The sequence below is a fragment of the Schistocerca piceifrons genome, chromosome 1, assembly GCF_021461385.2.
Source record: "Schistocerca piceifrons isolate TAMUIC-IGC-003096 chromosome 1, iqSchPice1.1, whole genome shotgun sequence".
NCBI lineage: Eukaryota > Metazoa > Arthropoda > Insecta > Orthoptera > Acrididae > Schistocerca > Schistocerca piceifrons.
In genome coordinates this window covers 930,002,990-930,030,642 of record NC_060138.1, presented here as the reverse complement: position 1 = coordinate 930,030,642, position 27,653 = coordinate 930,002,990, and the positions used below count along the sequence as shown (strand labels likewise).

General features: G+C 40.5%; 1 protein-coding gene across 2 annotated transcripts in view; it reads left to right on the top strand.

Annotated features, from left to right (window-relative positions):
* Window positions 1-27,653, top strand: part of LOC124787817 (palmitoyltransferase ZDHHC8-like) — a 259,782-nt gene that overhangs the window by 200,295 nt on the left and 31,834 nt on the right. For both annotated transcript variants that reach the window (XM_047255931.1, XM_047255159.1), the window contains exons 7-8: window positions 14,836-15,083; window positions 16,945-17,115. In XM_047255931.1, coding sequence (XP_047111887.1) covers window positions 14,836-15,083; window positions 16,945-17,115 — 419 coding nt within the window. The remainder of the gene's footprint in view (window positions 1-14,835; window positions 15,084-16,944; window positions 17,116-27,653) is intronic.

The window sequence follows — 27,653 nt, the reverse complement described above, 5'->3', positions numbered from 1 at the left end:
TTTATTCTTATAATGTTTCCTACATCTGCTTGAGATCATGTACATGATTGCACATGTAAGTCACTCCTCCCTTACTGGTGGGTAATTGGCCAAAAAGATCTGCTGCTGAGTGGCTGTGCAATAATGTGTGTATTATAGGGTGCAACTTTTACAACATTTATTGCCTTTCACCCTTTGACATGCTTCTCAAGATCTGTTGATCATACATTTCAACCTAAGTTTTATAAACTGTAAAATTTATTCATTTATGTACTCTAAAATGGACATACATTCTGTGATAAAATTAATTAAATTGAACTGTACTGTTTGTGTATATTACGATCGCTATTTTAGTCACACTTTCATGATTCTCTTGGATAGCGCAGTCTGAGACGTTGTAGTCTATTGTTTGTGACCAGTATTTATATCTAAATTTATCTTCAAAATACTTTCATGAAGTAAATTGTTCAGAGAACATTCCCCCACTTGGCAGCATTCCCTGTTAGATTATTTAATGCAAAATCTATTTTCCAGGATCCTTCCATTTTTGAGGTAAAGAACTTGGAAAAACTCATAAGAAGTATGTTGGGTGTACATCTCCATCAGGTTTAAACTTCAGGAAATGCTTGTATAGGTTAATGCTATTGCCTAATTGTAGTTTTTCTAATAAAGTATTTGTATCTGAAGATTTCCCTGTGCACTGACGTTCTGTGATTTCTTGTCTCATTTTAGCTAACTTATCCCAAAATTGTTTAAACTCATTTTTGGATGAGTTATTTCATCCCCGGAAAGCTGTGCACTATCTAAAGTTCATGCTCTCTCTTGAAATTTTTCATCTATTAAGGCCTGTACTTTTTCCTCCAATCCTCCAAACCCGTAAAGATACCACATAAAGAAATGGAATCTCAATTCTTGCACCTTTTCTCTAAAAGTTCAAAACAATTTTGCACATGTGAAATCTGATCCTTTACAAGTTTACATTCCTTTACTGCAAATTCTCGCAAACTATATACATCAGTATGAATTTCCCTAATACGATCTTGAATTTCATTACATACAAGGTCACATTGTTGAAGCATTTCAGTTTGAATTTAGTTTTTGAAAACATTTATGAATTAATGTATTCACTAAATACTCCTCAAGTTTCTCATCAAATTGAGCAAATTTCTCATTGTTACTGGTAAGTACGTCCTCCTGGGATAACTGTATTTTATTATTAATGTCTTTAAATTGATTTTGTACCTGCTTAGTAAGTTCATCAAATTTTTCCAAAATTGATTCTAAATTCTTTTCTCCTGACATGGTAATCTGTCTTGTGATGACAGGCATAAACAAATAATTTATTTCTTGTCTCATCACACTTATCATCCATATTGATACTTTTAATTTTAAAATTAAGTTTTTTCCACACTTGTCTTATTGTACTAGTCACAAACATACCACTTTTTAAATTGGTTGCAAGCACAGCTCACCACTAACTTTAGAATGCGTGTCAACTGCTAGATGCTCACAGCTGCATGCTGCCGATGAACTCTGTGTAGGCAGCAATGTGCCGAAAACTGCGCGTGTGCTGCAATCTTTTAATGACTGCTTGTAGACTGTGTGCTGTCCTTGTGTGAATACTAATTTGTTTCTCTGCAACAGAGTTCTTCTTCCTTTTTCACTCAATTTTATTATTTGTTTCAGATTCAGTTTGACTTCAGTAATATATAGAATATCTTGTTGTCCCCCCCCCCCCCCCCCCCCTCCCCCGTTGCAATGCATTTTCTCCTTTGTGCTTTCTTATAAAATTTTCTTAGCTGCTAATGTGGCCACAGAAAGTGTTGGTTGGCTTGGGCTGTGTGGTGGTTTTCTATACTTCACATCCTTACAGGTTGTGGATAAAGGTGCTGCAAATTAACTTCTCATTCCCTCCACCACTTAATTAAGAAGTGAGAGTCATTTACCTTCTTATATTATCTTCAGAATTTCAACTTCAATACGTTTATTATCTCTAACATTTTGTGTTCTTAGATTTCATGAAGCTCTTTCCTCCACACCGCCTGCTCAATGGAACTCTTATCTCCACTTAGTAAGTAGGGTTGTCTGAGTGCTATCTGCTTCCACACAGTCAGTGGATGTTTATGTGTGGTATCAGCACCTATGATGTAAAACACCTCCAAACGGTGGTGCTCACCACTTACCAACTACTTTGTCATGAACATCTTTTCTCTGATGTATGTATTTAAGGACATGATACATCTTATTCATTGAAAGATGCACAGGGTTGGAACTAACCAGGCCATTGTCAGAGAGGATGATTTTGGTGTGGCACAACCTACTGTGAAGAGTGGGTGTCACATAGCCTGTTGTGAAGGCTAGGATACGGCATTGGTTGCTGTCAGTTGTAGAGCAGCCACTCCAGGGTCACTGCCAAAGAGGCAGGAGGCGATGATAGTTTGGACTCTCAGCTTGCTGCTGCGTATGGAGAAACCTGTGGCTTGGACATCAGATGCAGTGCAGATTTTTGGTCATCCTGCATGTCGTGCGGGTCCAGATCCATAGCAGTAATGGATGAATGACAGGAGGACAGGGAATGCCAGGCACACACCACTTGGGATGTTGTCCTGGAATTGAACCCCATGTCTACTATTGTGGTCCTTGGGGTGGGTGAGAAGGACCACTCCTGCTGGTGTGATCATTCCAGATGTGAAGTTCGCCCTGGATGGTGCAAACAGAGCTCACTCCTGTGCCAACGGAGGGTGCCTTGAGATGTGGCCAGCATGACCATCTGGCAGCCTTGCTAGGTGGTGATGGATCCATGTTCCCAGTCAGGTGTATGTCCAAACATGTGTACCATATGAGGACACCTGCCTTAAAGGGTACGACCGCTGCTTTTTCTTGCGCTGATGGAGGTTGCGATGGGTCTCACAAGGAACAGTGAGGGTGTCCATGCAAGAGTTCCACCAGGCTTGCTCAGGCATTAGTGTTGCCCAGTAAAAGGGTAAAAGGAAAAGCAGAGCAAAATCAATAGGAGTGAATGTCAATGGTTTTTTCCATCTGCATTTTAAATGTTCATACAAAAATTTCAGCCATGCAATTAGAGCTTGGCAGTGTTGAATCATGGGTGCAATTTCATCGTCGACCTGCGACCAGTATGCATACTGTCACACAAGATTCTTCATTATAGAAATGTCCCAGTGGGACTGATGGAAGAGTGGCAGTATTCAGGTGTGCAGAAGCCCCAGAATCACCCTCGACATTGATGGCCACGTTGATTCAATAGAACAACACTTTTGAAAAGATGAAGGATATGGCATCATGAAAAGTTTCATGGAGGCTGTCAAAGAAAAGGCTTGTAGCCAGCTGGTTTGTACCACCTGGCAAACCTGTATCAAGAGTGAGTCCCTGCTGCTGTGACGTATCTGGAAGTGATGGGAAACTCTTACACTGGCTGTGCCAGTTGTGAAAGCAATGTCTCTCTTGTTTAGCATATTTCTCATTGCAACTCATGGGGAATTGTGACAGCACTTTTACATTCACTTGCTAGGTTGATGTATGATAATCAATGGAATTCTGGTAATTTGATGAGAAAAGAGCCCCAAATTGTAATCACTGAAATGTCCATTCAGGCAGCTTTGACTTGGGGCCAATTGTGGACATCAGTAATTTATGATCTGTGACCAGACGAAATTGGTTGTCATACAGAAAAATGCAGAACTCTTGGACACCAAAGATGATAGCCAATGCCTCCTCCTTTATTGGGGAGTAATTTTTTTGTACTGTGCTTAGTATCTTAGAGGCAAGTGTGATACGCCGTTCTGAATGTTTACGCTGCGCGAGTAGCCACTTGGTCGGACTTCTCCCTCGGGCAGGCATGCGCGCATGTGCGCGTGTTTTCCTTAGTGTAAGTTAGTTTAAGTTAGATTAAGTAGTGTGTAAACCTAGGGACCAATGACCTCAACAGTTTGGGGCCTTAGGAACTTACAACAAAAACTTATGAATGTTTATGTATGCAGTATAACTACTCCAATGGCTTATGGCGATGTATCCATGGCCAACAAAAGAAGTAAATGAGGTCGATACAAGGTCAGGCAAGATATGGGTTGGAGACATGGTGACTATCTGTGAACCACTGGAAAGGGTCCCCCTTTCTCTGCAGCCTGTTTAACATGTTTGGTATCATTAGTATTTGATTGATAATTCAAGAATTGTATGTAAACTTTCTGATAAATACCTGCAGGTCCTTTGCATTTTTTGGCATAGGAATCTGGGAAATGGGTGCCACATTCTCCGATTTGGGTTTAAGACAGTCTTGGCTAGAGAAATATCCCATATATGTAGTGGAAGAGTGAAAGAGAGAGCATTTCGACTCAAATGTAAAAGGGCATAAAGAAGTATTTAATACCAGAATGGCTTTGGAAGCTGTGTCCAAATGAATTTGAAAATAAGCTTGGAGCAGATCAGTCTTGGAGAAATAATAACACCCTACTGATTTTGAAAATAATTCACCAGGACATGGGTGAGGGGAGTGAGTCCACAATTGACTAAGCGTTCACCGTGTTTTTGAATTCCCTCAAAGGAAGAATCTGACTGCTCTAATGCTTCAGTGCACACTTCACTGTCTGGTGTTAATGTAGCCACCACAGCATGTATTAATGACTCTGCATATAACAGTATGCGACAATATGTAAAGCCGGATTTTCTAACAGGCCACATTGATCTGCAACCCGCGACACAGAACTGGCTGATGTTGACTTACAGTGCTGAAGGAACTTTAAAGGAGTGGTCCCCCACATACATTTTTGTTGCAAAATATCTCTTAAATTTAGTGAATAGTAGCATTGATGAGTCAGATAAAAGAGGAAATTTTTTGTGCAGGATAACAAAGTTGTGGGTTTGTAGCTAATACAAAGGTTCACCGTCACTCGGTGCACTTAATGTTATGTACCTGGAAATGGAGTACTAAATGCTGTTGATGCACTTCCTTGTCCTCGTGAGCTTCATTGAACAACTGGGAAACCAAGAATGCCAGAAACAATTCTGGATACATTAGCTTCTGTGTGAACTTGTGCTGCTGCTACAGTTGTCATCCCCAGAGTCGAAAAACTACTTGTTTGTTGTGGTTAAAACACTCAGAAATATTGCCCGAGATGTTATTCTGTGGCTAGGGGTGAATTGCAGCTCCAAAAAATTCTCATTGCTACTGTTATAAATCTTCTTCAACAATACAGATTTTATTAACCCTTTCCATTAAAACAGTGAATGGCACTCAGCATTGCAAATTTTATTCTCCACTCCAGCGTTGAGCCTCAAATTTTTCATAGGTGTCTTATGCTACATTCTCAAATCTGACTGTACTAGACATCACTGCATAGTACTACCATCTAGGGAAGCCTGTGTTAACTCTGTGTCAACTGTAGCAGTTGTATTGAGAGAAATGTTGTAATTATTATGTTCAAGTTAGTAGGAACGCAATGGCCAGTTCTTTATGCACAGTTCTTTCTGCGGAAGAGATTGTAGAACTTTTAAGAGGAATGTCTAAGTGAAAAAGAGAGTGGCAATGATTTTGGTGATGACAGTGGTTCATTTGTGAACATGAAATTTTCACTCTGATATAAACTTCCTGACAGATTAAAACTGTATGCCGGACCGAGGCTTGAACTTGGGACTTTCGTCTTCGGGGGCAAGTGTCCTATTGACTGAGCTACGCAAGCATGACTCACGCCCTGTCCCCAGAGCATCAATCCTGCCAGTATTTGAGTGAAATGATGGTGGAAACAGTCTACCCTGCAGAGTTTCAAAAAAAATCACACAGTGTATTGTTATGCTTATGCAAAGGTATTTGAATGTAAGTACACTATTTGTTTTAATGTTTACCCTAATTGTTGGTCAGTGGCCTCATTGATTCTACAAAGAGATTTGCACAGTTCTCAGTGGTGTATTCTCTGCCTGGGCAGTGGTGATTTAAATAAGTTCACAAGGAGATGCCAAGTGTCTGCATTATGGAGTGCACAAATTATATACAAATAAATCACAGAAATAATGGTTCCCATCACTCTTGGAAAAGTACAAAATGAAAAACTCTGGATTTGGATATCTCTTCACCAATGCAGTACTCTGGAAGTCTGCTGAGTAATTCTCACTTTAGCGAAGGAGAACACTGTTCATAGGTTAAACAGGGAAACACTTTAATGTGAATCAAACTCTTTGTGCACTCATATGTTGTAATTTCATTCACCAAAAACAAAGATAGTACCACATTAGGCAGACAGGCAAATCCATGAGCTAGTCGCATGTCAAGGGTACATAACAAACCGAAGTCCAAATCACAGTCCAGGAGAAAACCACTTAGCGCAAGGTCTTCATCAATAGATACTTGGAGAGCATGCTGTAAACATCACAGCTGGTTGACAAGTGAAACTGTGGTAGTCCACAGCAGTCCTTAAATCTGTTACATTTATTTTGCCATGAGACCTGACACCAGCAGACGTATTCTCCCATGTCACACCTAACAACCTCAGTTAATGCACTCATAATTACATTTTTTGATCCATTAGTTTATCTGATGGGATTAGACGAAAAGTTTTTCAGCATTTCCGTAGTGCTATCTGGTAGGCCAAAGAACTGTATGAGCATTTGCACTGTCTTATCTGGTGTGTGTCCCAAACACTCGAGAATGGGTTGCACAGATGTTTTATAAGCAATCTCCTTTGTAGACAGATCACATTTTACAAGTATTTTTCCGCTGAACCAAAATCTGCCATATGATTTACCTGCAACTGAGCTTGTGTGATAATTCCATTTTATTTCCCTACAAATTAATGTGCTCAATTATTTATATTATGTGATTGATTCTAGTTGACTTGCTGATCTTTTAGCCATAGAATATTATGATTTCAAATTTTGTGAAGTTCACAATTTTACATTTTTGAACAACTGAAGCAAATTGCCCGTCCTACAACATTTGGATATTTGTGCAGATTTTTTTCAGACACTACTTCATTGTAGATAATGTCGTTGTTTGCAAAAAAGATTGAGGTTGCTGTCAGTATTCTCTGTCAGAACATTAATATGGACAGAAAGGGTTTCAACACACTTCTGTGGCACAAGCCTGAAGTTACTTCTACATCTGTCTATGAATCTCCATCCAACATAACATATGAATTATCCCTACCAAGAAATCAATCCAGTCACAAATTTCATTTCCTGATTGTACTTGCATTAAGTATTGGTATGGTTTTCAGTCACACTTTCTGAAAATAAATAATACTGCATCTACCTGACTGCCTTAATCCATGGAATGCAATGTGAGAAAAGTGAGAGTTGGGTTTCAAATGACAGATGCTTACAGAATCCATGTTTTGTGTTGAGCAGATCATTATCTTTGACAAACATCATTATTTTGAGCTTAGAATTTGTTGTGTGATCCTGCAACAGATGGATGCCAAAAATATTGCCTGGTAGTTTTGTGGATCATTTCTTTTATGTTTATTGTATACAGATTTTAACTACACTTTCTTCCACCTTCTGGGCACAATTGTTTGTTTGTAGCATCTGTATATTATGGTTAAAGGAGAAGCAACTCTGTGTGGAATTTGATATGGATTCCATCAGAATCTGGACCTTTGTTCATTTTGAACATGATTACAACACCCTCTAATTACTTTTGTCTTACTTTTTTTGAAGTTCAGCCAAGTTCATTTCAAAAACACTATCCATTCAGGCAGTAAGAGAACTGCTCATGGAAGGGGGGGTTCCAGGTTCGAATCCTGGTTTGGCCCACACCTTTGATACTCCATGAGATTGTAACATCCGTCAACATAAATACTGTGAGTGAACATTGAAAGCTATGCAGGTACATGATGCGAATAAGTTGATACAAAATCTGGATTTGGAGACTTGGTCTGTAATATGCCTAATATCATAAACAGTAAGGCCAAAATGTTGTAACAGTCCAGTAACTCTCCCCTGCAGGGTATTAAATTACATTTTTTTGCTAAATGCTAGTTTATTAGCTCGGCTATAAAAGCCATGTATAAAAACCACTTGTATTTCAGTGTGTACAGTGGCCCACATAATCTGAAAGCTAGATTTAAATAATTAAATAAATAAATAAGTAAATAAAACTATTTTTGTGTGGATCAGTTTCATTATTTTGGCTGTAATAATCCAGAGTCACCACAAATCATTAAACATTCTGCCTTATTTTGCTTTCATTAATGTGCTGTTTTGGCTGTGAAATCATTTTGAAATGAATGTCTAGTACAACCAGTCAAAATGGAATATCTAGGTTAGAGTGCAAGCACTCATCTAAGCACAGTATGGTAAAACTCGGGGCATATCAGGGCTTCACAATTTGAGACATGACACCTCGAACAACAGTGACATAACATACCACCTAAGCCAACATCTTATATATTTATCATTATCCAATTTGATAAATGCTTTGGCTTTAATGCAAGTATGTCCATTTGAAAATGGTTTCATAGTCAAAACTGCACAATAAATACAGAACAGTAAATGTGGGCTTCAATCCCTCCCATGGCAGCATCTGTGACGAAATATCATTCAATCTGTCATTGATGTAATGTCCTGGAATGCTGCAGAGGTGTTGTGTTCCAGCATTTATAATGTTGTTTGAACTATGTTATGTGTGATAACTTCAATTTGTTGGCTTTTCTGTTTATAGTTTTTACAGTATTTGTAGCAGTATCAATTTTATATTGATGTAAAGGAAAGTAAATTCTTTGCTTACAGTCAACAGAAAATTACATACTCGCATTGAGAACTGTTTAAAAGTTTTGTAAAACAGTGATACTTGTTTGCATATGTAGTGAAGAAGTGACCTGTGTGGTCTGGCAAGATTATATCATGTTTGTGCAGTTGTCCATGTGCATCTCCATCTATATTCTACAGTCAACATGATGTGCTTCTCAGCAGCTAGTTCTTATTGTACCACTGGGTAGGTTTCTTCTTGTCCCATTCGTATATGGTGTGTGGAAGAATTACTGTTTAAATAACTTTGTGCACAGTCTTGTCTTTGCAGTCCAAAGAGGAATATTATATTCCTATGCATTTAATACTGGTTCTTCAAGTTTCAAGAGTAGGGTTTCATATGATAGTTAATTTTTGTCTTAAAGTGTCTCCCAGTTGCAGTTTTTCTGCATTTCTGTGATGCTCTGTCACAGGTAAGACAAACTTGTGACCAGTCATGCTGCCCTTCTTTTGTATATGATTATCCTCTGGTAGTTTCAAAAACTTCCACAGTATTCTTGGATGAATCACACAAGTGTTTTGTAGGCAATTTACTTTGCAAACTTACTGCACTTTCCCAGTATCCTAGTAATGGATTAAAGTTCGCCACTTGTTTTACATAAGACTGAGCCTATGTGATTGTATTTCCTATCCCCAGAAATTGTGGCAAGCTAGATTCCAGTCTCGTACCCACTTTGAAACCTTATCAAGATCTGACTGGATGTTCGTGCAGATTTTTGCATTTCTGAACATTTAAAACAAGTTACCTGTCTTGTACCCACTTTGAAACGTTATCACTATATTGGATGTTTGTGCAGATTTTTTCAGATAGTACTTTATTAAAAATAATTATATCTGAAAAAAAAAAAGAGTGTACTGTTAATACTGTCTGCCAGGTTATATATAAATAACATGAGCGGGATGAGACCCAAAATGCTTCCCTGGGGCATACTCGAAGTCAGTTCTACATCTCGGTGAATCTACATGCAGTGTAACAGCCCCCCACCCCCCTTTTTATTTATTTATTTATTTTTCCAAGAAGTCCTCTGTCCAGCTCTTTTCTTGATGAAGCTGCCAAAAAAATTTCTAACATGTTACCCTTGCAACTGAAGAAAGCTGTGGAACTCTTATGAGATATAAGATAACTTATTGGTCATTCGTATTTATCCTGTTTGCATTTATCTAAGTCTCACAAGATAATATTCTAATGAAACTCCTTACTTAGGAATGTTAGGAATGAAGTATTCATTACACAAAAGATAGTAATTAGAATGATGCGTGGGGTCCACAGTTTACATCTTGCAGGCTCTCATTTAAGCAGCTGGGATTGTTAATCACAGCCTGACATTACATGAATTCCTGATGGATTATGTCGTGAACAGCCCATTCCAATTTGAGAGTAATAAAGGTATGCACAAACAAAATCCTAAAAGTGTCTGTACTTACCTCTAATCAATCTAACTTTGGTGCAGGAATTTGTGTATATCTGCAGTAGTTTCATATCAGGACCCACATAGAATGCTGAGTGAAAATTTCATTCTAAAAGTAAGTAGTCAACTACAGTCCCGTAAATGGCCAGCATTTTGCCTTGTATGTGTACGTATCTTTTAAATGTATAGCAATCTATCACAATTAGTAAATGAATTCTGAGGTCTTTTGTGCTCTGGAAAATGCCTGTAGTGTCAATTGTTTGTAAGAGATTGGTATTCAGGAAATGAGTTTGTTTGAGTGAGAAACTTTGTGTTTGAAGTATTTCTACTTTTGCTGTGTAATATATTGCTTTAATTTATTTTGGAATTACTTTTTCTGTGTGTTACTTTGATTAGATTTTGATGGCAAGTAGATGTAAAATAAATGTAGAACTTTAAGTAATGTAATAAAGTAATCATCTTGTGGTTGACACTCTCATTTTCTCTGTGTTTGTTTTGTAATACACAATACAGAAATGTGGTTTTGCCTTGAGCGAAGACAGATGTTTCTTGTTTCAATACCCGAATATGTTTCATACAAGTTTCTCCATCTTCAATGGATTCATTTATTCTCTTTCAAATAATACGTAACAAAAAGATAGTTGATACTCACCATATAGCTGAGACGCTGAGTTGCAGAAAGGCACAACAAAAAGACTGTCGAAATGTTAGCTTTTGGCCAATAAGGCGGCCTTTGTCAAAAACACGGTTGTTCGAAGAGCATGAGTAGTAGTTCACCGTACTCCCCTGGCCACCACACTCCTGGATTTAAACCCAATTGAGAATCTGTGGGACCATCTCAGTCAGCCTGTTTATGCCCTGGATCCTCAATTGAGACACAGTGTAGCTGACCATCGCACTGGAATCTGCATGGCTTCACATCCCTGTCGATACTTTCCAGAACCTCAACCTCATTGACACTTTTCCCACATGCCTCGCAGTGGTCTGCATTGCAAAAGATGGTTAATCAGGCTTTTGACAAGTGTTCTTATTAATGTGATTGAACAGTGTAAATTGAGTTGCAGTCTTGATATGTGAGTTGATAGATTCCAGATGTGTTTCGTTTTTCTGTGTTGGTGTTGGTTGCCACCAGTTGCTTTTGTCTAAAGTTGTTTGTTCCATAGGGTATTTTCAGACTTTGTATTTTGGGTATGTTGCCTGTCTTGTGGGCTGCTTTGTTGTTGTACGTGAATGTGTGCCATTTGTTTGTTTTGTGGATGTTTCTTGTTCAAATGTGTTGTGTGTGTTTTCATTGTGTTCTTATTGTTGTGTGTTGGTGGTGGCTGCTGTGTTTTGGGTGTCTTTAGTTTTTCTTTTAATTTTGTCATTTAATCCACCATGTTTGTTATTTTGTCCATTTTCAACAGCTGTTTGTTTTGTTATTTGTGGCTCATTTTTGTAGTCCTCATTCAGTGCTATTTTATTCAACCTGCATAACATCATCATCATCTTGGACAGTTTCCAGCCACTGGCTGGGTCTGTCGGGAACACAAGCCTCTCCACCGTGTTCTGTCTTTCCACCATTCCCCCTCTTCCACCTTCGTCCAGTTCTCTCCTCTTCTCATCACACATTCCTTCACTCCCTTCACCCATCTATCTCTTGGTCTTCCTCTGGGCCTCTTCCCCTCCAGTTGCAGATCAAACATCCTCTTTGGAATTCTTCCCTCATCCATTCTCTTCATGTGTCCATACCACTGCAGTCTTGATTTTTCTATCCTGTCCTGTACTGGTTCCTCCTTTAGTCTTTCCCTCACATACAAATTTCGCAATCTGTCTCGTCTTGTTACACCCAACCTGCTCCTCTGGAACTTCATTTCACTAGCCTGTATTCTACTTTTGTCGCGTTTGTGCATTACCCATGTCTCACTTCCGTATGTCAATATGGGGACAAAGTAGGTTCGGTATATAATTCCCTTGGATTTCTGTGGCACCTCCTTGCTCCAAATAAGCCCCCTAATGCATTTGTAGAACTGCCCTGCTTTTCTGCATCTTTCATTTATTTCCATTGCGTTTCCCCCCTGGTAGTTTTTCCCCTCCACAAGTTATATCCACATTTGGCCTATTCTTCTTCCTTGTTGTGACGATTATTTCACTTTTCTTTGCAGAGAAATGCATTCCATATTGTGCTGCCGTTGCCTCCCATGCATCTAACTGCTCTTGCACCTCCTTCACGCAATTTCCCCATAACATCAGGTCATCGGCAAAAAGCACTGCTTTCATTTTATGATCTCCAATTGCATCTGGTACTTGCTGTAGGATTTCATCCATAACAATAATAAACAATAAAGGCGAAAGTGCACTTCCCTGTCGCAGCCCATTTTCCAGTTTGAACCTGCATAACATGTGTTGGAAATCAGATTCTTCATGGGTAATTGGGTGATTTGAGTTTCGATGTATGGTTTTGACGTTGCTTGTAGGCTTTCTGAATATGGGAAACTGATGTTGGTTGTTGTGTCTGTGTATTGTTATATCTAAGAAATTTAGCTTTTTGACCTTTCTTGATTCTATGGGGAATTTTATCTGAGGGCTGTCTGTGTTTGTCATAGTGGAGTAGTTGTATACTTCATGGTTTTCATTTAGAACACATTAGATTTCGTCCATGTAATAATGCCAGAATATTATTCTACATCTACATCGATACTCCGCAAGCCACCCAACGGTGTGTGGCGGAGGGCACTTTACGTGCCACTGTCATTACCTCCCATTCCTGTTCCAGTCGCGTATGGTTCGCGGGAAGAACGACTGTCTGAAAGCCTCCGTGCGCGCTCTAATCTCTCTAATTTTACATTCGTGATCTCCTCGGGAAGTATAAGTAGGGGGAAGCAATATATTCGATACCTCATCCAGAAACGCACCCTCTCGAAACCTGGCGAGCAAGCTACACCGCGATGCAGAGCGCCTCTCTTGCAGAGTCTGCCACTTGAGTTTATTAAACATCCCCGTAACGCTATCACGGTTACCAAATAACCCAGTGACGAAACGCGCCGCTCTTCTTTGGATCTTCTCTATCTCCTCCGTCAACCCGACCTGGTACGGATCCCACACTGATGAGCAATACTCAAGTATAGGTCAAACGAGTGTTTTGTAAGCCACCTCCTTTGTTGATGGACTACATTTTCTAAGCACTCTCCCAATGAATCTCAACCTGGTACCCGCCCTTCTGTTGAGTCTGGCTTTTACTGTGGTCATAACATTTTGTTCCCAGTGCGATTTATGATGATGATGATGATGATGATGATGATGAAGATGAAGATGATGAGTCCACTGATTGGTGATCCTATGGGGAGCCCAGCCTGTTGCAGGTAGCAGTGGTTGTTAAATGAGAGAGAGTTTTGCTCTTTGATGAATTTTGGAGTGTTTGTTATTTCTTTTATGTGGAGTTTAGGAATTTGTTATAATCATAGTTTGGTGATATTGATGGTGGGAATATTGGTGTACATGGATGCAGTGGCGAACGATTTGAATGTGGCTGCTGTGGGTATGTTGATGTGTTTGCTCTTTTGTATCAGCTATTCTGCGTTGTATATACTTCAGCTGTTTGTGTATACATAATGTTTCTGTGTGTGTGTGTGTGTGTGTGTGTGTGTGTGTGTGTGTGTGTGTTTCTCTGGCTAGGTGATGCATAGGTGCACTTAATTTATCAGATAAGCACACGCACGAATGTTAATTTAAGCATAAAACAGTAGATATTTGTTGATCATGGAACATAATGTAATGCCAGTAATACTTCAAAGTAACAGTAGGAAAAAAGAAATAAGTGATACTTTTGTTTTAGGCCTAACAGTCTGGCAAAGTATGTAACATAACATTGCAAAACCCTGATTCTTGGCCTTTTACTTGGGCCATAAAATAACATGAATTGAGCGGTAGCCAAACTTGGTCCTCCTCTGATATTTCAGCTGTAAGCTGTTCAGCAAGGGGGTTGTGATAGCATGTATCTCTGCTCCTGTATGTTATATTTTCCACATGCAAAGGTATAGTTCAAAAAATATTTTTCTCCAACCTCCTGTTGACACTGGAGAGTTGCCAAGGAAATGGAATCATTTGCAGCAACAGGTTGAACAGGTCAACAAAGATGGATGAAAAAGCTGTCCCATCTGCCTTATATACTGGTAATATGAGCCAATAGCACATGCATTCATGAATAAACATAGTTGGAACAAATATCATATGGGCGACAGTGATTAATGTTAGTTTGATGCCCTCTTTGGAGGATGTTGTGTCATGAATTCTGGTTGACAGGGTAACAGTACCATAGTCAATGTGAGGTAACTCGAGCAAATGCTGGATTTCACGTTTTTGTCAACATTAAAACCAACATCACAATTGACAAGTCAATCGTCATGAAGTTTCTATGTTGACCAGAATTTGTGACAACATTCTCCAGAAAGAAGGGTGTTATGGCAGCACATACCTCTACTCCTTGTGTTATATTTTCCGCTATGTGTTATCCATTTACCCATATACAGCGGAAATATTAGCAGAAGACGTTATTGGGCAATGGCTGAATTTCTACAAATGGCAATGACAAAATTCTGCAACTTTGTGAATCATTAATAGCATTAGGTATTACACTGTCATGAATGGTCTTTCAGCTGATGGCAAAACGTAATAATCTTCTTGTGCAGTAACAGTGTTATGTATGTTCCAGTTGTCGCCAGGACGAGGTGAAGGTTCTGACACAGACATGGAGCCCACAGCATCACAGTCACAGGATTGTGAACCTACACCACCTCTGCAAAGGCATGGTTCAAAAAATAACTTTTTCCTGCCTCCTGTTGACACTGGAGAATCACCAAGGAAACCAAGCCATTTGCAGCAACAGGTTCAGCAGCAACAACAACAACAACAACAACATAGAGGACCCTATAGTCGTGGAAGTCCTCATCCAAGACCAAGGTACAAGATTATTGTTACAGCAGTTGTTCCAATGCAGTATTACAACACAACCACCTCAACTATCCATGTGCAAATCATAGGGATGGCAGAATAATTTGATCTTTTCGGTAGTATCCAATATATACAGACTACTTTCAGCTCTTTTCCTGCCAGTTTCTACTTAATGCATACCTGCATTCCTCTGCCTCTCCCCTCACCCCCATGTCTGCTACTTGCCCTTGTCCCTGGATGCGTGCCCTCCCCTCTCTGCCCCCGGGCCCGGGTGCGCGCCCGCCCATCTCTGCCCCCGGGCCCGGGTGCGCGCCCGCCCATCTCTGCCCCCGGGCCCGGGTGCGCGCCCGCCCATCTCTGCCCCCGGGCCCGGGTGCGCGCCCGCCCATCTCTGCCCCCGGGCCCGGGTGCGCGCCCGCCCATCTCTGCCCCCGGGCCCGGGTGCGCGCCCGCCCTTCTCTGCCCCCGGGCCCGGGTGCGCGCCCGCCCTTCTCTGCCCCCGGGCCCGGGTGCGCGCCCGCCCTTCTCTGCCCCCGGGCCCGGGTGCGCGCCCGCCCTTCTCTGCCCCCGGGCCCGGGTGCGCGCCCGCCCTTCTCTGCCCCCGGGCCCGGGTGCGCGCCCGCCCTTCTCTGCCCCCGGGCCCGGGTGCGCGCCCGCCCTTCTCTGCCCCCGGGCCCGGGTGCGCGCCCGCCCTTCTCTGCCCCCGGGCCCGGGTGCGCGCCCGCCCTTCTCTGCCCCCGGGCCCGGGTGCGCGCCCGCCCTTCTCTGCCCCCGGGCCCGGGTGCGCGCCCGCCCTTCTCTGCCCCCGGGCCCGGGTGCGCGCCCGCCCTTCTCTGCCCCCGGGCCCGGGTGCGCGCCCGCCCTTCTCTGCCCCCGGGCCCGGGTGCGCGCCCGCCCTTCTCTGCCCCCGGGCCCGGGTGCGCGCCCGCCCTTCTCTGCCCCCGGGCCCGGGTGCGCGCCCCGCCCTTCTCTGCCCCCGGGCCCCGGTGCCCGCCCGCCCCTCTCTGCCCCCGGGCCCCGGCGCCCCGCCCGCCCCTCTCTGCCCCCGGGCCCCGGCGCCCGCCCGCCCCTCTCTGCCCCCGGGCCCGGCTGCCCGCCCGCTCTCTATTTCATGCCATCCTTCATAATACCAACTCTGTTATCCCCCCCCCCTCCCTGCTGCCCTTTCCGTTGCATCTCCACCCCCTTGAGATCCTTGCCTGCTGTTTTGTGGTCCAGCCCACCACCATCGTTCAGATCCTGCTACTTTCCTTTATGGTGCTGCTCCTCCATTTTGTGATCCTTCCTCATCCCTGTGATTTTTTTGCTCCGCTGTGATACTGGCCCCCCATTTTGTGATCCTGTGTAATCCTGATATCCCCCTCTCCCTCGTGATGCTGCACCCCACCTTTGTTACCCTGATATCTCTTGTCTCCTTTGTTATCTAATCCCTTCCAAATTGATTCCAGCCTTCGGTGATCCCGCCACCTTCTGATCACCTTGTTGTGTCCACCCTACTTTGGCTGCCATTCTCCAGTCTCCGCCCACCATTTCCCCACTTGCCTGATGTCTACCCATCCTCTGCATATTGCCTGTCACCTGTCCCTGTCTCTTAGCCTGTCACCTGTCCCCTTCCCCATCCCCATCTCTCAGCCTGTCACCTGTTCTGCTGCCCACTTGCGCCAGCCCCTCTGCTGTTTTGTACATTCCCTTATACATTTCCCTTACCCATTTATATTCGTATATGAATCTGTCCCCTTGTGTACCTGTTCCTCTGTATTTCCTCCTCCTCTCCTACCATTGTGCTTTTGTTGGAAATAATTATTACTGTCTCAAAAATACTATTTTGGGTGATTTCTACATACATTACCTACAAGCTGTTATCTTGCAGAGGGATGGACGTGTCCCAGTCACGAAGTCATACACCTGACCCATTGTCACCAGAGCAGCAACCATCACAATCACCTGCTGTTAGACCACAGGGTCCTAGTCCTACAATGCAGCAGCGAATTAAAGCGATTGGTGTACCCACTCCACTGGCAATGTCAAGTCCAGTCCGCAGGTCAGTGATTACAAGAAAAATTTCCTAATAGAAATTTTAGACTGAGAAAATGTGACCAATCTGCTTGAGTGGGTGTAAAATATGTAACATTACTTTAATATTAGTCTCCATCATGAATTTGCAAGGAGGAGGTTAGTAAAATGGATGCATAGATGTTGTTTTCTTTGATGGAATTGAATATGGTATGAAAGTATTCCACCAGCATGATATCATGACATTAATTAATTTCTCAATATTGGTTCAGTTTTTTTAAATTTGTTAATTATTGTTTTTATTTCTTGTTGAATTTATTTAGAAGTTGTTGGTTCCATGTTTCTTTTTTTCTCTCTTTTAAATTCAGGCCAGCTACGAGGTACCACCTCACTGCTGACTTCAGAGATTTGACAGCAGTAATTTAAAATGCTGTGTCATGGCTTTGAAATATTTGATACTTCTTATTGTTTATTTACAACAGCATTGAATCCTCATTTATCTATTAGTATGTACACCATACAATTTCTTCATGGTTGGGGTCCCAAATAAAACTTCAGTAACAAAAATGCAACAAGAAACAGAAATCTGGGTGAATACGATGTATCTATCATTATACTCCTTTGTGCCTTGTATATGGTAAGGTGTAGGTGAGTTACTGTGCTTAAACTTTTGTTTTTGTAACATGAAATTGTTCCTTACTGTCAGTTGATGCTGTTTCAAGTTCATTAAGTTCCTGAAGTAGAAAGGTATACTGCTTTGTAGTCTCATTCGAGTGGGTGTGCGTTTCATGCAACTTAATTGTTATGTTGTGTGCTGCATAGAGAATCAACAAATAAATGTTGTCTGTCTCCCAACTTGCTGAAAGCTTTTTGATTTTATGCCACTTTGGCAGCTTGTGTATTAATTTCTTTCTTACTTTCTTGTTTTGCCACAAGAGACCAAGTGTATTCCGTTCCAGAGTTCTCCATCACATCAATATTTGAGATGACCCAGGAATTGAAGCTGCAACCTGTGCATTGGTAGTCAGTAATCCTACCCATTAGACCATGTACTTGACCTCAGTAAATTAAGACCTATTCCAAATTGGACAAGAGCAGGTGGCCTTAGTAAAGAGTGACGTTTACTGTCCTTTTACATAAGACCTGTTCCAAATTGGATTAGAAGTTTCATTTGCAGGGAAATGGGAGACATATTTTAAATATTTTTCCCCAAAACAAAATCAGCATAACAGTATTCACTTAACATCGCTTTTTAAAGGATGTTTTTGTTTGGTTCCCCATTTTTGATGGCACATTCATATTAGTTGTTTGTAAAAGATGTACAAAATAACACACAAATGTGGGGGGGTTTACTGTGACAATGATCTCTCTTAAGCTAAGTTTTCCCTGTTACAGTTTGGACACATTTGAAAACTGCTGAGAGTTTAAGCATTTCAACTCAGTAATATACTTGTATTAGCATACCAAACATAAGTTTTGTGAGTTAAATGTAAACTTACTCACAGCTTTTGTATAATGAAATACGCCACAAAAATATTGAAGAACGGTGATCCTCTCTCCATAGAATCTACTACTTACTCTTGATGACTCATTTATGTTAAAGATTTTTCAAGTTTGTTTTGGGACATGTTGCCTTATGAGTTTTTACTCATAATGGAGATGTGAAACATCACAATTTTGTAATCAAAATGAGCAAACTAAACGAGAGTTAGTTAAAAATATGTTTGAGCTATTTAAGCTTGTCTTTAATGAAAGTATACGTACTTAATGCAGAACTGTTGTCATGTTTGTTCCCCCAAATCATCTTTGTTTAATAATAAGTCAGTGGAATTGTTCTGATTCAATAACATTGTAAATCGTGAGAAGAAATTATGAATGCAAAGACACTGTGATAATTTTAGTTCTTACATCTACTCATGTTGAGCTTCTTATTCTTCATTGTTGTTTTATTCTTGTACTGAAACGGAATTGCTGTCAGCTACTTAGATATCTTTACGTATATTTATTTATTTATTTATTTATTTATTTATTGTTCCGTGGGACCACATTTAGGAGAAGTCTCCATGGTCATGGAACGAGTCAATACATGAAATTATAACACGATTGTAGAAACACATAAAATGAAACAAGTCGTTAGTTTAAATAAAGAAAATCAAGAATGTAACACTGGAATTTGCTTAATTTTTTATCTCTTCCAGGAGCTCCTCGACAGAATAGAAGGAGTGAGCCATGAGGAAACTCTTCAGTTTAGACTTAAAAGTGTTTGGGCTACTGCTAAGATTTTTGAGTTCTTGTGGTAGCTTATTGAAAATGGATGCAGCAGAATACTGCACTCCTTTCTGCACAAGAGTCAAGGAAGTGCATTCCACATGCAGATTTGATTTCTGCCTAGTATTAACTGAGTGAAAGCTGCTAACTCTTGGGAATAAGCTAATATTGCTAACAACAAACGACATTAAAGAAAATACATACTGTGAGGGCAATGTCAAAATTCCCAGACTATTGAATAGGGGTCGACAAGAGGTTTTCGAACTTACACCATACATAGCTCGAACAGCCCGTTTTTGAGCCAAAAATACCCTTTTTGAATCAGAAGAATTACCCCAAAAAATAATACCATATGACATAAGCGTATGAAAATATGCGAAGTATACTACTTTTCGTGTTGAAATGTCACTTATTTCAGATACTGTTCTAATGGTAAATAAAGCGGTATTTAGTTTCTGAACAAGATCCTGAACATGGGCTTTCCACAACAGCTTACTATCTATCCGTACGCCTAGGAACTTGAACTGTTCCGTCTCGCTTATAACATGCCCATTCTGTCTGATTAAAATGTCAGTTCTTGTTGAATTGTGGGTTAGAAACTGTAAAAACTGAGTCTTACTGTGATTTAGCATCAAATTATTTTCCACAAGCCACGAACTTACTTCATGAACTACATTATTTGATAATGTTTCAATATTACACACAAGATCCTTCACTACCAAGGTGGTGTCATCAGCAAACAGAAATATTTTTGAATCACCTGTAATACTAGAAGGCATATCATTTACATAAATAAGGAACAGCAGTGGCCCCAGCACCGACCCTTGGGGAACGCCCCATTTAACAGTGCCCCATTGGGACTGAACATCATTACCACTCTCAATATTGCGGAGGATTACCTTCTGCTTTCTGTTCTTAAAGTAGGAGGCGAACCAATTGTAAGCTACTCCCCTTACTCCATAATGTTCCAACTTCTGCAGTAATATTTTGTGGTCAACACAGTCAAAAGCCTTCGTTAGATCAAAGAAAACACCTAACGTTCTCAACCTTTTATTTAATCCGTCCAAAACCTCACAGAGAAAAGAGAATATAGCATTTTCAGTTGTTAAGCCATTTCTAAAACCAAACTGTACATTTGACAGCAAATTATGTGAATTTAAATGCTGCAGTAACCTTGTATATACAAGCCTCTCGATAACTTTAGCAAACACCGATGGCATAGAAATAGGTCTATAATTGTCAACATTATCCCTGTCTCCCTTTTTATAAAGTGGCTTCACTACCGAGTACTTTAATCGGTCAGGAAACCGACCACTGCTAAAGGAAAAGTTACAGATATGGCTAAGTACTGAGCTAATATACGTGGAACAATACTTCAGTATTCTGCTAGATACCCCGTCATATCCATGAGAGTTCTTGGTCTTTAGTGATTTAATTATTAACTCAATCTCCCTCTTGTCAGTATCATGGAGGAGCATTTCAGGTAACAGTCTCGGAACACTTTTTTCTAAGAGCGCTATATGATTCCCTGTTGGGACTAGGTTTCTATTTAGTTCACCTGCTATATTCAGAAAGTGATTATTAAGTACTGTACATATATGCGACTTATCAGCAACACGGACATCCCCACTACGCACTGATTCTATATCCTCGACCTGTCTCTGCAGACCAGCCACTTCCTTTACGACTGACCATATGGTTTTAATTTTATCCTGAGACTTAGCTATTCTATCTGCATACCACATACTTTTTGCCTTCCTAATAACTTTTTTAAGCACCTTACAATACTGTTTGTAATGGGCTGCTGCATTTAGATTTTGACTGTTTCTAACGTTTTGATATAATTGCCACTTTGTTCTACAAGATATTCTTATCCCTTTAGTCAGCCACCCAGGCTGCCTGTTTGTGCTAGTACCCTGTTTTAAACGTTCTAACGGAAAGCAACTTTCAAAGAGCACGAGAAAAGTCTTGAGGAAAGCATTATATTTATCGTCTACTGTATCAGCACTATAAACATCTTGCCAATCTTGTTCCTTGATAAGGTTTACAAAAGTCTGTACAGCAACTGGATCAGCTTTCCTAAAAAGTTGGTAACTATATTTAACATGTGTTGAAGCACAAAAATCTTTTAGACTTAAAATTTGTGCATCATGATCTGAAAGGCCATTCACCTTTTTGCTAACAGAATGCCCTTCTAATAATGACGAATGAACAAAAATATTGTCTATGGTTGTTCTACTGTTCCCTTGCACTCTCGTTGGAAAGAATACGGTTTGCATAAGATTATATGAATTAAGGAGGTCTACCAGCATCCTTTTCCTTGCACAATCACTTATACAATTAATATTGAAGTCACCACATATAACTAACTTTTTGTATTTCCTATAAAGTGAACCAAGAACCTCCTCTAGCTTTAGCAAAAATGTTGTGAAATCGGAGTCTGGGGATCTATAAATAACAACAGTAAGAAGTTTAGCTCCACTAAATTTAACCACACCTGCACAACATTCAAACACCTTTTCAGTGCAGTACTTTGAAACATCAATTGACTCAAATGGGATACCGTTTCTCACATACATGGCTACTCCCCCACACCGCAAAGAGCTCCTAGAAAAGCTGCCAGCCAACCTGTATCCTGGTAAAGGAAGCCTCTGAATTATCTCCTTATTTAAGAAGTGTTCAGATATACCAATAATTTCAGAGTCAACATCTATAAGCAGTTCACTAACTTTATCTCGAATACCTTGTATATTTTGATGAAATATACTAATTCCCTCATTAATCGGATACCCAAGCTTTGTAGAAAGTGGTTTCTTTGTTAGAGAGACTTCCCTTAAGCAGGAATACCTATCAGCTGACTTCAATCTAAAAAAGGTACAGCTCTAACACCCACAACTACCGGAATTTTCCCATGAGTGATCCCACCACCCCCACCTATGCTGTCACCTATAAGTTTTGCCAACCTCCCCTTCCCATACCTGTTGAGGTGCAGGCCATGTCTAGTGAAACCCGTCCTACTGATAGACTCCACCGACACCACTGAAATGTGACTCATGCCTTCTGTCATCAGCGCACCCCCAAGTCTCATGTTATTACGCCTGACGGCTATATTAAGATGAGGCCGATCGTGACGCTGAAACAGTTCCACGAAATGCACATTCGTGTTGCCAGTCTGAGTGGCTATCTTTTCCAGGTCACCATCTATGTCATACTTCCCATCCCTATCAATACTATTACCAGCCCCACCCACAATCACTACCTGATCCTCTTTAGTAAAATCCCTACATAACCCCCCTATGTTAAAAGTCACCTGAGCCAATCCTGCATTAGGCTTCACAATGCTGGTGACCTGGTACTCACTCCCCAAAACTTCCTGCAACTGCTGGCCTACACCTCTACCATGAGAACTACCTAACAGCAGAACCTTCTTCTTTCTCTTAGACTTTGCAACTGTCCTAGCCACCGTAACTGCTGAGGTCTGCTGCATACTTCCTACATCTACAGCTACTAGAGATTCCTCTCCACTAGACTCTGACAGTTGGTCATATCTATTACAAACACCAATAGTAAAACCATCTGAAAATCTCCTTCTCCTAGCAGATCTCTTGCCAACAGCCAGCTCCCATTCCCCAACCCCCTTCTCCCTCCTCATCCTATCTAGCTCCTCCTGTGCGTTTTTCAACTGCACCTGAAGGGCACAGATCTTACGCTCCTGCTCCTCTATCAACTTACTCTTGCTACATAACCTGCAGTTCCAGGAGAGGATCTCACCAGAATGCCCACTGGCTTCCCCACTGCATTCCCCCCAGTGAAAATACTTCGAACAAGTCTCACACCGCAATCCACTACTCACAAACCTACGGCAAAGCCCACACTTCTCACTCATGGTAAAATTTTACAATTATTGAAACAAGAAAACAACTTTATCTAAGTTCCGCTACTACAATAAGAAGATGTTAAAAACTGACTACAATTATCACAAACTTGCTCTACAAGGGAAGTAACTACTATTATTGAAAGTATTAATCAACAACAAATGAGAATATAACAAAATACTAACACAGAAAGAAAATCAAACGTCTAATGACAGTAACGAAACTGAAAGCAGTTCGCAAAAATTTCTTCTGAAGTTATTTCACCGGAAAACACCAAGAACACCGGTTGAAGACCACTAAAGTTCCTAAATAAAATACTATACACAAACAATTAATTAGTACTTAGCTTTCGATGCGCCGCTACAGCTGCAACTGGTCAGCGCGGAATGTAAACACGGGTAAGAGGTTAAGTTGCTCGATACGAAACACTCACAAATATCAGGCCACAACACACGAAATGCAGAGGTGAATGAAGAAACCACTAATAAGTCACTTATATAGTAAATATTATCACAAAAACAGTTAAAATATATATCTGAAAACTAAAAATAGATGAAAACTTAGAGAGCGATCTCACACGCAGTCACGCGCTTATGACGTCACACCAAAGACCTATTTTGATTGGAATTTGACAAGTGGAATTGATGAATCTACTCATGTATTTGATATACTTCTTTTAGTTGTGGTATGCCGCTACAGTAAAATGAGATACGTTTAGAGAGATTTTACGTGAAGAGTGCATATTTTCTTTATTTTAATACAGCAGCCTGAACACTAAATAATTTATTTAATTATTAAATCAGATAATTCATATTCAGGTTTTCATAAAACAATATTCACCTTATTGTGCATAGTGTCTTATTAGTTCAGTAAGTGATTTTTGACACAGCTTTCTGGGTTGCAGAAGTGGAAGTGCTTTAAGATTCAAAGAAATTTGTTCCCTGAGGCTTCACTAATTATACTGGGTAATGTCAAAACTACATTGTTTAAGGTGCTGTATCTGAGTATTTAATAGTTGTCTCCCTTGTCTTATTTGTAACAGAATGTGCCTCACATGCATTTGGTGTGCTGAATGCAAAATGGCCAAAACCAGATGATGATGCATTGAAATAGATTCAAGGACACTATCAAACTAGCATTGAAATTAATATGAAAGTGATTCAAGTACACACTTGTAAGCTAATGCTATAGTGGAACTTAACAGACTTTAAGGATGAAGTTGGTTGGTTGTGAAGGTCATGGACTTCGCATGAGAACCAAAACCAAAGTATCTCAGAAAATGTGACAGGAGTATGAATTTAAAATTTCTTTCCATCGCTTTATTATTCAGCTTTGAAAGAAATCCAGTGTGGAACCAAGCCAAATAATGAATATGGACGAAACTCCTCTGACATTTGATGTGCCGAGTAACAGAACTGTTGCCAGGAAACGTGCTTGAAAAAATGCACTACAGTACTGTCCTTCCATTTTGTGCTGATGATACTAAACTTATTCCAGTGATTATTTTCGAGTGCAAAACAATGCCAAAACCTTCTGAAATACCATCGGGTGTTGTTTATGTACGTGACAAAGATTAAATGGATGAGATTGGTATGAAATTATGGATTAACAGAGGCTGGGAGAGAAAGAAAGGTGTTTTATTGAAGAAGAGTTCTCTTCTTGTGCCAGATCAAGTTAATAGTCAATTGAAAAATTCTGTGAAAGAGAAATTGAGACAGAGAAATACAGTGTGTACCGTTATTCTGGGAGGACTTGACTTCTCAATTTCAGCCTCTTGATGTCACAATAAATAAACCATTTAAAGGGAATATGAGAGGAATGGAACAAATGGATGGTGGATGAAAACTAGAATGAATTCACGCTGAAGGGAGCTTTAAAAGACCAGCAATCAAACAAATGTATCGGTGGATAAAACAGTAGAGGTCTAGAATGAGAGAAGACATTATTGTTAAATCTTTAAAAAAGTGTGGCATAAGAAATGCTCTCAATTGCTGTGAAGACCATCTTATATATGAAGAGGACAATAGTGACCACGAAAAGGGAAGAAGGTTGGGTTGGATTGGGTTGGGTTGTTTTTGGGGCAGTAGACCAGACATTGAGGTCATTGGTCTCATCGGATTAGGGAAGGAAGAGAAAGGAAGTTGACCGTGCCCTTTCACAGAAACCATCCCGGCATTTGCCTGGAGTGATTTAGGGAAATCACAGAAAACCTAAATGAGGATGGCTGTTGCGAGATTGAACCGTCGTCCTGCCGAATGCGAGTCCAGTGTGTTAGCCACTGCGCCAACTTGCTCGGTAAGGGAAGAGGAGGAGAAAGTCGAGACAACAATTTTCAGAGATTTTAAAAGTCAGTTCCGTTATAATAATCTTTTAGGCTGGCTTTGCAATCTGATGATTAAAATGCTAAAACTTTTCTTTAAAAATTTGCTTAAAAAATTTTGCCTTACAGTCCATTGCATATTTTTAGGTTTCCAGAAAGCTTTTGACACCATTCCTCACAAGCAACTTGTAACTAAATTATCCACCTATAGAGTATCATCTCAGTTGCGTGGCTGTATTCATGATTTCCTGTCAGGAAGGTCACATTTCGAATAATTCGCAGAGTGTCAGTGAGTAAAACAGAAGTAATATCTGGCATCCCCAAGGAAGTGTTATAGGCCCTCTGTTGTTCCTGATCTACATAAAGAATTTAGGAGACAATCTGAGGAGCCGTCTTACATTGTTTGCAGGTGATGCTGTCATTTATGGTCATGTAAAAATTTGTTTCCACATGAGTACTAAAACGAATCCGCTAAATTTCAGTTATGCGATAAATCACTTAACTAAATACTTAAGCATTAAATTTAGGAATATGTGAATGATCACTTAGGTAATGTGGCGGGAAGCAAACTAAGAGTGTGATCTATTGTCAGAATGTGACAGAATGTATAGTCAGAATGTAACAGGTGTTGCTGCTTAAACTAAGTTTGCCTGCCCTCTTCTGGAGTATTGTTATGTGGTGTGGGATCCACATCAGATAGGAGTGATGGAGGACATCAAAAATGTTCAAAGAAGGGTAGCTTGTTTTGTAGTATCACAAAATAAGGGGGTTTGTGTCATGGATAAGACACGTGAACTGCAGAGTCGTTCATTAAAACAAAGATGTTTTTCGCTGCGGCAGGTGCTTCTGATGAAATTTCAATCACCAACTTTTTCCTCAGTGCGTGAAAATATTTTGTTGGCACCCACCTACATAGGAAGAAATGATCACCGTAATAAAATAAGAAGGGAACACCATGGTCTGGGGATAGTATCTTTGATTACTAATCAAAACATCCTCGATCTTAGGTTTGAAACCCACTACCACTTAAATTCTGAATAAAAAATCTTCAGCATTGGCATTAGAAGTCACCCTTATCCTGCCAGCAGCCTTGTCGAAGAGGGCGCAGGGGCAGGCACAGGTTCAGGGCATTCACTTGCCCTTGTGGTGGGAAACTGCCCCTTAAGGCGGAATAACCAGCAACTATCGACGACATGGGGATGCAGAAGTCAATGGAAACCACTTCATTAAAGACACACAAGGTGTATCCACAGTACATGTTGTCTGTAATTGAAAAGAGTCATGATAATCTCTCCACTGGCAAAACATTCTGGAATAGTCCCCCATTTGGATCTTCGGGAGGGGACTGCCAAGGGGGAGGTGACCATGAGGAAAAGATTGAACAAACAACAAAAGGATAACATTCTAAAAGTCAGGGCATGGAATGTTTGAAGCTTGAACATGTTAGGGAAGCTAGAAAATCTGAGAGATGGTAGGGGCAGTGAAGTGAAATGGAAAGAAGACTAGTATTCCTGATTGTGCGACTGTGAACAATTCAGTGATGGTGTTGTACTCATCATAGTAGACAGTAATCCAACACCGACAATGTTAGTTAGGTATAAATGCCGATGTCGCAAGCTGGAGATGAAGGGATAGGGAAGGTATATGAGGGTATTGACAGGTAATTTAGTACATAAAGGGAGATGAAAATCTAATAGTTGTGGGGGATTGGAGTTTGGTTGTAGGAGAAGGGTTATGGGAGAATATGAGCTGACACTAGGAATGAGAGAGGAGAAAAACTAATTGAGTTCCGCAACAAATTTCAGCTAGTAATAGTGAATACTTTGTGTAAGAATCACAAGAGGACGAGGTGTACTTGGCAAAGACCAGGAGATATGGTTAAGGTTTCAGTTGGATTACATTGTGGTCAGGTGGAGACTCTGAAATCAGATATTGGATTATAAGGCATACTTAGGAGCAGATATAAACTCAGATCACAATTTACTAGTGGGGTAGGCTGAAGTTTAAAAAACTAGTCAGGTGGATTCAGTACGCAAAGAAGTGGGATACGGAAGAACTAAGGATTGAAGAAGAGAGAGGCTTTGAATTCTCTCTGACTATAGA